Source organism: Bombina bombina, chromosome 7, assembly GCF_027579735.1.
Source record: "Bombina bombina isolate aBomBom1 chromosome 7, aBomBom1.pri, whole genome shotgun sequence".
Classification (NCBI taxonomy): domain Eukaryota; kingdom Metazoa; phylum Chordata; class Amphibia; order Anura; family Bombinatoridae; genus Bombina; species Bombina bombina.
The window spans coordinates 519,179,144-519,191,198 of record NC_069505.1 but is presented as its reverse complement, the minus strand read 5'-3'; the positions used below and the strand labels follow the sequence as shown (position 1 = coordinate 519,191,198).

General features: G+C 36.2%; 1 protein-coding gene across 1 annotated transcript in view; it reads right to left on the bottom strand.

Moving 5' to 3' along the window:
• Positions 1-12,055, bottom strand: part of PRX (periaxin) — a 76,893-nt gene that overhangs the window by 11,636 nt on the left and 53,202 nt on the right. Inside the window, exons 4-5 of the mRNA XM_053721777.1 lie at positions 10,358-10,471; positions 6,320-6,479 (exon numbers count right to left, since the gene is read on the bottom strand). Coding sequence (XP_053577752.1) covers positions 6,320-6,479; positions 10,358-10,384 — 187 coding nt within the window. The 5' untranslated portion in view covers positions 10,385-10,471. The remainder of the gene's footprint in view (positions 1-6,319; positions 6,480-10,357; positions 10,472-12,055) is intronic.

The window sequence follows — 12,055 nt, the reverse complement described above, 5'->3', positions numbered from 1 at the left end:
AGGCAAAATCAGCTATTTCAAATGAGAAAATAAAGGTGAAGAAGCTATTTGTAAACAATTTAATACACTCCAGTAGGTAAAATGGATAATTAGGAACACAGTAAAGGGATAAAATATTAGAGTACACTGTTCCTTTAAGAAGATATCAGATTTTCAGTACAGTGTCCCTTTAAAGGGACAGTTTACTCAAAAATGTTGTCCCCTTTAATTTGTTTCCAATGATCCACTACAGATATAGGGGCATATGTATCAAGCTCCGTATAGAGCTTGATGCCCCGTGTTTCTGGCGAGCCTGCAGGCTCGCCAGAAACAGCAGTTATGAAGCAGCGGTCACAAAGACCGCTGCTCCATAACCTGTCCGCCTGCTCTGAGCAGGTGGACAGACATTGCCAGAAATCCACCCGATCGAGTACGATTGGCCGCGAGTCTGCAGGGGGCGGTGTTGCACCAGCAGCTCTTGTGAGCTGCTGGTGCAATGCTGAATACGGAGAGCGTATTGCTCGCCGTATTCAGCGATGTCTGTCGGACCTGATCCGCTCTGTCGGATCAGGTCCGTCAGACATCAATAACTAGAGGCCATAAGATAAAGACAAATGTATATATACAGGGAGTGAAGAATTATTAGGCAAGTTGTATTTTAATTTTATTATTGAACAACAACCATCTTCTCAATGAACCTAAAATACTCATTAATATCAAAGCTGAATAGTTTTGGAAGTAGTTTTTAGTTTGTTTTTAGTTATAGCTATTTTAGGGGGATATCTGTGTGTGCAGGTGACAATTACTGTGCATAATTTTTAGGCAACTTAACAAAAAACAAATATATACCCATTTCAATTATTTATTTTTACCAGTGAAACCAATATAACATCTCAACATTCACAAATATACATTTCTGACATTCAAAAACAAAACAAAAACAAATCAGTGACCAATATAGCCACCTTTCTTTGCAAGGACACTCAAAAGCCTGCCATCCATGGATTCTGTCAGTGTTTTGATCTGTTCACCATCAACATTGCGTGCAGCAGCAACCACAGCCTCCCAGACACTGTTCAGAGAGGTGTACTGTTTTCCCTCCTTGTAAATCTCACATTTGATGATGGACCACAGGTTCTCAATGGGGTTCAAATCAGGTGAACAAGGAGGCCATGTCATTAGATTTTCTTCTTTTATACCCTTTCTTGCCAGCCACGCTGTGGAGTACTTGGACGCGTGTGATGGAGCATTGTCCTGCATGAAAATCATGTTTTTCTTGAAGGATGCAGACTTCTTCCTGTACCACTGCTTGAAGAAGGTGTCTTCCAGAAACTGGCAGTAGGACTGGGAGTTGAGCTTGACTCCATCCTCAACCCGAAAAGGCCCCACAAGCTCATCTTTGATGATACCAGCCCAAACCAGTACTCCACCTCCATCTTGCTGGCGTCTGAGTCGGACTGGAGCTCTCTGCCCTTTACCAATCCAGCCACGGGCCCATCCATCTGGCCCATCAAGACTCACTCTCATTTCATCAGTCCATAAAACCTTAGAAAAATCAGTCTTGAGATATTTCTTGGCCCAGTCTTGACGTTTCAGCTTGTGTGTCTTGTTCAGTGGTGGTCGTCTTTCAGCCTTTCTTACCTTGGCCATGTCTCTGAGAATTGCACACCTTGTGCTTTTGGGCACTCCAGTGATGTTGCAGCTCTGAAATATGGCCAAACTGGTGGCAAGTGGCATCTTGGCAGCTGCACGCTTGACTTTTCTCAGTTCATGGGCAGTTATTTTGCGCCTTGGTTTTTCCACACGCTTCTTGCGACCCTGTTGACTATTTTGAATGAAACGCTTGATTGTTCGATGATCACGCTTCAGAAGCTTTGCAATTTTAAGAGTGCTGCATCCCTCTGCAAGATATCTCACTATTTTTGACTTTTCTGAGCCTGTCAAGTCCTTCTTTTGACCCATTTTGCCAAAGGAAAGGAAGTTGCCTAATAATTATGCACACCTGATATAGGGTGTTGATGTCATTAGACCACACCCCTTCTCATTACAGAGATGCACATCACCTAATATGCTTAATTGGTAGTAGGCTTTCGAGCCTATACAGCTTGGAGTAAGACAACATGCATAAAGAGGATGATGTGGTCAAAATACTCATTTGCCTAATAATTCTGCACTCCCTGTACACAATGTGATAAAGTAGTGAGATCTGATTATACATACAGATATAAGATAAAGACACATGTATATGTACACAAGGTGATAAAGTAATGAGATCTGATTATACCTACAGATATAAGATAAAGACACATGTATATGTACACAAGATGATAAAGTAATGAGTTCTGATTATACCTACAGATATAAGATAAAGACACAAGTATATGTACACAATGTGATAAAGTAATGAGATCTGATTATACCTACAGATATAAGATAAAGACACATGTATATATACACAATGTGATAAAGTAATGAGATCTGATTATACCTACAGATATAAGATAAAGACACATGTATATATACACAATGTGATAAAGTAATGAGATCTGATTATACCTACAGATATAAGATAAAGACACAAGTATATGTACACAATGTGATAAAGTAATGAGATCTGATTATACCTACAGATATAAGATACAGACATATGTATATGTACACAATGTGATAAAGTAATGAGATCTGATTATACCTACAGATATAAGATAAAGACACATATATATATATACACAATGTGATAAAGTAATGAGATCTGTTTATACCTACAGATATAAGATAAAGACACATGTATATATACACAATGTGATAAAGTAATGAGATCTGTTTATACCTACAGATATAAGATAAAGACACATGTATATATACACAATGTGATAAAGTAATGAGATCTGATTATACCTACAGATATAAGATAAAGACACATGTATATGTACACAATGTGATAAAGTAATGAGATCTGATTATACCTACGGATATAAGATAAAGACACATATATATATATATACACAATGTGATAAAGTAATGAGATCTGTTTATACCTACAGATATAAGATAAAGACACATGTATATATACACAATGTGATAAAGTAATGAGATCTGTTTATACCTACAGATATAAGATAAAGACACATGTATATATACACAATGTGATAAAGTAATGAGATCTGATTATACCTACAGATATAAGATAAAGACACATGTATATGTACACAATGTGATAAAGTAATGAGATCTGATTATACCTACGGATATAAGATAAAGACACATGTATATGTACACAAGGTGATAAAGTAATGAGATCTGATTATACCTACATATATAAGATACAGACACATGTATATGTACACAATGTGATAAAGTAATGAGATCTGATTATACCTACAGATATAAGATACAGACACATGTATATGTACACAATGTGATAAAGTAATGAGATCTGATTATACCTATAGATATAAGATACAGACACATGTATATGTACACAAGGTGATAAAGTAATGAGATCTGATTATACCTACATATATAAGATACAGACACATGTATATGTACACAATGTGATAAAGTAATGAGATCTGATTATACCTACAGATATAAGATACAGACACATGTATATGTACACAATGTGACAAAGTAATGAGATCTGATTGATTATACCTACAGATATAAGATAAAGACATGTATATGTGCACAATGTGATAAAGTAATGAGATCTGATTATACCTACAGATATAAGCTAAAGACACATGTATATGTACACAGGGTGATAAAGTAATGAGATCTGATTATACCTACAGATATAATAAAGACATATGTATATGTACACAATGTGATAAAGTAATGAGATCTGATTATACCTACAGATATAAGATAAAGACACATGTATATGTACACAGTGTGATAAAGTAATGAGATCTGATTATACCTACATACAGTATATAATATAGACACATGTATATGTACACAATGTGATAAAGTAATGAGATCTCATTATACCTACCAATATAAGATAAAGACACATGTATATGTACACAAGGTGATAAAGTAATGAGATCTGATTATACCTACAGATATAAGATAAAGCATGTATATGTACACAATATGATAAAGTAATGAGATCTGATTATACCTGCAGATATAATATAAAGACACATGTATATGTACACAATGTGATAAAGTAATGAGATCTGATTATACCTACAGATATAAGCTAAAGACACATGTATATGTACACAATTTGAAAAAGTAATGAGATCTGATTGATTATACCTACAGATATAAGATAAAGACATGTATATGTACACAATGTGATAAAGTAATGAGATCTGATTATACCTACAGATATAAGCTAAAGACACATGTATATGTACACAGGGTGATAAAGTAATGAGATCTGATTATACCTACAGATATAATAAAGACATATGTATATGTACACAATGTGATAAAGTAATGAGATCTGATTATACCTACAGATATAAGATAAAGACACATGTATATGTACACAGTGGGATAAAGTAATGAGATCTGGTTATACCTACATACAGTATATAATATAGACACATGTATATGTACACAATGTGATAAAGTAATGAGATCTCATTATACCTACCAATATAAGATAAAGACACATGTATATGTACACAAGGTGATAAAGTAATGAGATCTGATTATACCTACAGATATAAGATAAAGCATGTATATGTACACAATATGATAAAGTAATGAGATCTGATTATACCTACAGATATAAGATAAAGACACATGTATATGTACACAATGTGATAAAGTAATGCGATCTGATTATACCTACAGATATAAGATAAAGACACATGTATATGTACACAAGGTGATAAAGTAATGAGATCTGATTATACCTACAGATATAAGCTAAAGACACATGTATATGTACACAGGGTGATAAAGTAATGAGATCTGATTATACCTACAGATATAATAAAGACATATGTATATGTACACAATGTGATAAAGTAATGAGATCTGATTATACCTACAGATATAAGATAAAGACACATGTATATGTACACAGTGTGATAAAGTAATGAGATCTGATTATACCTACATACAGTATATAATATAGACACATGTATATGTACACAATGTGATAAAGTAATGAGATCTCTTTATACCTACCAATATAAGATAAAGACACATGTATATGTACACAAGGTGATAAAGTAATGAGATCTGATTATACCTACAGATATAAGATAAAGCATGTATATGTACACAATATGATAAAGTAATGAGATCTGATTATACCTACAGATATAATATAAGACACATGTATATGTACACAATGTCATAAAGTAATGAGATCTCATTATACCTACCAATATAAGATAAAGACACATGTATATGTACACAAGGTGATAAAGTAATGAGATCTGATTATACCTACAGATATAAGATAAAGACACATGTATATGTACACAAGGTGATAAAGTAATGAGATCTGATTATACCTACAGATATAAGATAAAGCATGTATATGTACACAATATGATAAAGTAATGAGATCTGATTATACCTACAGATATAAGATAAAGACACATGTATATGTACACAATGTGATAAAGTAATGAGATCTGATTATACCTACAGATATAAGATAAAGACACATGTATATATACACAATGTGATAAAGTAATGAGATCTGATTATACCTACAGATATAAGATAAAGACACATGTATATGTACACAATGTGATAAAGTAATGAGATATGATTATACCTACAGATATAAGATAAAGACACATGTATATGTACACAAGGTGATAAAGTAATGAGATCTGATTATACCTACAGATATAAGATAAAGACACATGTATATGTACACAGTGTGATAAAGTAATGAGATCTGATTATACCTACAGATATAAGATAAAGACATGTATATATACACAATGTGATAAAGTAATGAGATCTGATTATACCTACAGATATAAGATAAAGACACATGTATATGTACACAATGTGATAAAGTAATGAGATCTGATTATACCTACAGATATAAGATAGAGAAGCATGTATATGTACACAATGTGATAAAGTAATGAGATCTGATTATAACGACAAGATCAGCCCATTTTATTAGGTTGTGGCTTCAAAACACAAAATCAACTAATTGATATACACAAATAAGCCTTAAAAAGCAAATCTCATACATTTTATACTCTGCAGCTGGTAAAATAAGTAATTGGAAACACATTAAATAAAAAACAATTTTATAGTATACTGTCCCTCTAACTTCTGTCCTTTGACCTTAATCGTGTTTTACGATTTCATCTTACCAGTCCCCTGTATAGTAACACATTCTTACCTTCAAGCAGAGGTAACAATTTGGCAGCGGGAGAGTCCTTGGAGATGTCAGCCACAAAAAGGCCTTCCTTGCCACCTCCTGAAATGTTTATGCCGCTTATACCAGTTTGAGCTTCTGTCTCCATGATAACTTCTACCATTTCAGAAGCTTTTAGCTTCTCCTGTTCGGGGAAAATAAAAGAAATTCCAGGGATCTTAAACCAGCCAGATTGTTACACCTATTGATCTCCATCTCAACACTTAAAGGGACATAAACCCCACATTTTTCTTTCCTGATTCAGTTAGAGCATACCATTTTAAATAACTTTCCAAATTACTTCTATTACCCAAATTGCTTAGTTCTCTTGGTATTGTTTGTTGAAAAGCATCCCTAGGTAGGCTTAGGAGCAGCTATGCATTACTGGGAGCTAGCTTCTCAACAGATGTGTTCAGCTAGCTCACTGTAGCACATTGGTAAAAAGAAAGAAGGAAGCAAAGCTGTTTACAATTGTTTGTTAAAAATATTTTATTTTCTTACATAAGAAACAACTGATCTGAAGTGAGAAAATCTTACATTTTATCCAGCTGCATAGAAAGTCATCAACACGCCAAATTACTTCTAAAACAGATACTCTTTTTTTTTCAGCCAATAAAGGTATTTGAGTTCTTTGCTATACGGGCTAGATTACAAGTAGAGTGCAAAACTATTAGCATTCTTGTGCACTAACATAGCTCAAATTAAAGGGACAGTCTAGTCAAAATTAAACTGTCATGATTCAGACAGAGCAGGCAATTTTAAGCAACTTTCTAATTTACTCCTATTATCAATTTGTCTTTGTTCTCTTAGTATCTTTATTTGAAAAATAGGAATGTAAAGCTTCAGCACTTGGGTAGCCCTTGCTGATTGGTGGCTACCCAGGTGCTGAATCAAAAATGGTCCGGGTCCTAAGATTACATTTTTGTTCTTTCAAATAAAGATACCAAGAGAACAAGGAAAAATTGATATTAGGGGTAAATTGGAAAGTTGCTTAAAGGGACACTAAACCCAATTTTTTTTCTTTCATGATTCAGGTAGAGCATGCAATTTTAAGCAACTTTCTAATTTTCTCCTATTATCAAATTTTCTTCGTTCTCTTGCTATCTTTATTTAAAAAGCAGGAATGTGATGCATTGAAGCCGGACCATTTTTAGTTGAGAACCTGGGTTATGCTTGCTTATTGGTGGGTAAATGTAAGCCTCCAATAAACAAGCGCTATCCATGGTGCTGAACCTAAAACGGGCTGGCTGCTTAGATTTACATTCCTGCTTTTAAAATAAAGATAGCAAGAGAAAATTAGAAAGTTGCTTAAAATGTCATGCTCTATCTGAAAGTTTAATTTTTAATAGACTGCCCCTTTAAATAAATAGCTCTTCTATTTTTGCGCTCATATTAGTATTTTCATATCACTTGAGTTAAAGTCTAGGACGTGCTAACTTATGGATATCGGATAGGACGGAGGCATGTGCTGAAAAACTCATATCGGCTATCGCTGAAACGCTAATCTGATGTGCACTAAAACTTTCCATCAAATAGTGGAGTTCCTTAATTAGATATAAACTATGGTATTGAAATATAAATTTAAAACACTGCACAAATACTGTACATACATAAACATGTATAAGTTTACACACACACATATACAGGGGTCAAGTCCTACAAAAAAAAAGTGTGGGAACTCAACAAGACTTCCACCCCCTCACAATTAATATTGTTATTTATATATATATACATACATACATACATACACAAACACTGTATCTATTTGTATATAATCCATACACTTTGGTTAATGAAAGCAAATTAAATCCAATGAAGTGTTGAATGGTTGCCTTTGGGACTGAGAATCCTCCTCTGTCACAGAGTCTCACCCACTCAATTGTTCTATTTCTGCTGAGGGGAGCAAGCCACTCAGAAATGTAAGCACCATGTTTTCCACACAGTGCAGGGTGATCACACAGCAGGACCACTGACAGGCTTGCATTTAGTGTGTTGTAGGAAGTGTTACTGCCGTTTACTAGAGGATCTCACTATCCCTCTAAAAAGACTGTGCTCCAGCACAAGCTCCTCCCACTAGCAACAGCAGTGTTTACTGAAGCATTTCTGTTCTCTGTCCAGAGGGAACTTAGTTCCTCCTGCAAAAATAGTGCAGGAACTCTGTTCCCAATGCGTTCCGGCACGACTTGACCCCTGCACATATATACCTGTATATATATATATATATATATATATATATATATATTTAGGTGTACCTCATTTTATTGTGCTTCACAGATATTGCTCTTATTACAAATTGAAGGTTTGTGGCAACCCTGTGTATACATAATGCTATTGTAATGTACACTTAATAAAAAGTATACGACCGTACTCATGGAGTTCAAAAATAAGAATCAGACTTTATTCCACAAAGTTAAATATCACAAAAAGAAGGACTATCCTTACGCGTTTCGTGGCTCACAGCACTTAAAGGACCACTCAGTGCAGTAGAATGACATAATTATCTGTTGGCGCTCTACAAATACCTGATAATAATAATAATAATAATAATAATTAACAACTGAATAATAAAAAGAGAATGATTTAACACCTACTCTGAATTTCAAATAAGCAGTAGATTTTTTTCTAACAAATTTATTTTTTCTCCCATTTTCCAGCCCCCTGTACCATGTGACAGACATCAGCCAATCACAGACTAGTATACGTATAACCTGTAAGCTTGTGCACATGCTCAGTAGGATTTTGTTCCCCAGAAAGTGTGAATATAAAAAGACTGTGCACAATTTGATAAGGGAAGTAAATTGGAAAGTGTCTTAAAACTGCATGCTCTGTCTGAATCATAAAAGTTTCTTTTGACTTGAGTGTCCCTTTAATCATAGGATTAAGTGCCGTGAGAAATGCGTAAGGATATTCCTCCTTTTTGTGATATGAAACCCACAAATTTTCTTTTTTTGTGATTCAAACAGAACATACACATTTTAAAACGTTTCCAATTTACATCTACAATCATATTTGCTTTGTTTCCATGTTATTCTTTGTTAAAGAGCTACTTTATTATTATTATTATTATTATTATCGGTTATTTGTAGAGCGCCAACAGATTCCGCAGCGATCATGAAGATGCCTGAAGCACTATATGGCAGGAATTAGTGCTGCCATCTAGTGCTCTTGCAAATGGATAACATTCTTGCAAAAGTGCTGCCATATAGTGCTCTAGACACGTGTACGCTCCTGAGCTTATGTCCTTGCATTTCTACAAAAGATTCCAAGACAACAAATAAAATTTGATAACAGAGGTTTATTAGAAAATGTCATGCTCTAGCTGAGTCATGAAAGAACATTTGGGGGTTTTATAACTCTTCAAGTCAAAGTTATCAGACATGCAACCAGGGGTCAAGTCGGACGGGAACCCATGGGAACGGAGTTTCTGCACTATTTTTGCAGGAGGAACTAAGTTCCCACTTGACAGAGAACAGAAACCCTTCAGTAAACACTGCTGCTGCTGGTGGGAGGAGCTGGAGCACAGTCTGGTTAGAGGGATAGTGAGATCCTCTAGTAATGGACAGTAACACTTCCTATAATACACTAAATGCAAACCTGTCAGCGGTCCTGCTGTGTGATCACCCTGCACTGTGTGGAACACATGGTGCTTAAATTTCTGTGTGGCTTGTTTGGGGTTATTTAGCTACCTTCAGCAGAAATAGGAATATTGCACCTTAAGTGGGTGACACTCTGTGACAGAAGAGGAGTCTCAGGCCGATCGGCAACCTTTCAACCCTTTATTGGTTTTAATTTGCCTTCAGTAACCAAGGTGTATAGATTATATACATAAAAAACAGTGTGTGTATATATATATAAAAAAACAATATTAATTGTGAGGGGGTGGAAGTCATAGTGAGTTCTCACACTTTTTTTTTTTGTAGGACTTGCCCCTGCATGTAACCAGTCGTATAAACAGCCCAAACAGTAAGTGGTGTATGTTTCATGGAACTATTAGCTAGATCTTAATATATTTTCTGATCTCACCTCCGTGATAATGATCTGAGATTCCATCTTTTCTTCGGGTTTCTCAGCGGATTCGCGCTGCCCTTTCAGCTGCAGGACTTTCTTTAACTCTGCGTGAAGTTTTTCTTTTTGCGCCTGCCAATAAATAACACCCAGGATCAAAAACCAGTACAGAATGTGCCATTATGGATCAGATAGAACATGCATTTTTACTCGTCTTTTCAATTTACTTCTGTTATCTAATTGACTTTGTACTCTTGGTATCCTTGGTATGATGAGAAGCACACCTAGAAAGGCTCAAGAGCAGCAGTGCACTTCTGGGAACTAGCTGATAAATGGGGGTTGCACAAACATGCCTCTTGTCATTGGCTCCCTAGATGGGTTCAGCTAGCTCCCGGTAGTGCATTGATGTTCTTGAGTCAAACATACATATTATTGTGTACAGGAGGGTGACACAGTGAGAGGGCACAGATATATTTTCGTGTACAGGATGGTGGCACAGGGAGAGGGCACAGACTTATTATTGTGTACAGGATGGTGACACAGTGAGAGGGCACAGACATATTATTGTGTACAGGATGGTGACACAGTGAGAGGGCACAGATATATTATTGTGTACAGGATGGTGGCACAGGGAGAGGGCACAGACTTATTATTGTGTACAGGATGGTGGCACAGTGAGAGGGCACAGACATATTATTGTGTACAGGATGGTAACACAGTGAGAGGTCACAGATATATTATTGTGTACAGGATGGTGGCACAGGGAGAGGGCACAGACTTATTATTGTGTACAGGATGGTGACACAGTGAGAGGGCACAGATATATTATTGTGTACAGGATGGTGGCACAGGGAGAGGGCACAGACATATTATTGTGTACAGGATGGTGGCACAGGGAGAGGGCACAGACATATTATTGTGTACAGGATGGTGACACAGTGAGAGGGCACAGATATATTATTGTGTACAGGATGGTGGCACAGGGAGAGGGCACAGACATATTATTGTGTACAGGATGGTGACACAGGGAGAGGGCACAGACATATTGTTGTGTACAGGATGGTGACACAATGAGAGGGCACAGACATATTGTTGTGTACAGGATGGTGACACAGTGAGAGGGCACAGACATATTATTGTGTACAGGATGGTAACACAGGGAGAGGGCACAAACATATTATTGTGTACAGGATGGTGACACAGTGAGAGGGCACAGATATATTATTGTGTACAGGATGGTGGCACAGAGAGATGGCACAGACATATTATTGTGTACAGGATGGTGACACAGGTACAGGGCACAGACATATTATTGTGTACAGGATGGTGACACAGTGAGAGGGCACAGATATATTATTGTGTACAGGATGGTGGCACAGGGAGAGCGCATAGACATATTATTGTGTACAGGATGGTGTCACAGGGAGAGGGCATAGACATATTATTGTGTACAGGATGGTGACACAGTGAGAGGGCACAGATATATTATTGTGTACAGGATGGTGGCACAGGGAGAGGGCATAGACATATTATTGTGTACAGGATGGTGGCACAGGGAGAGGGCACAGATATATTATTGTGTACAGGATGGTGGCACAGGGAGAGGACACAGACATATTATTGTGTACAGGATGGTGACACAGGTACAGGGCACAGACATATTATTGTGTACAGGATGGTGACACAGTGAGAGGTCACAGACATATTATTGTGTAC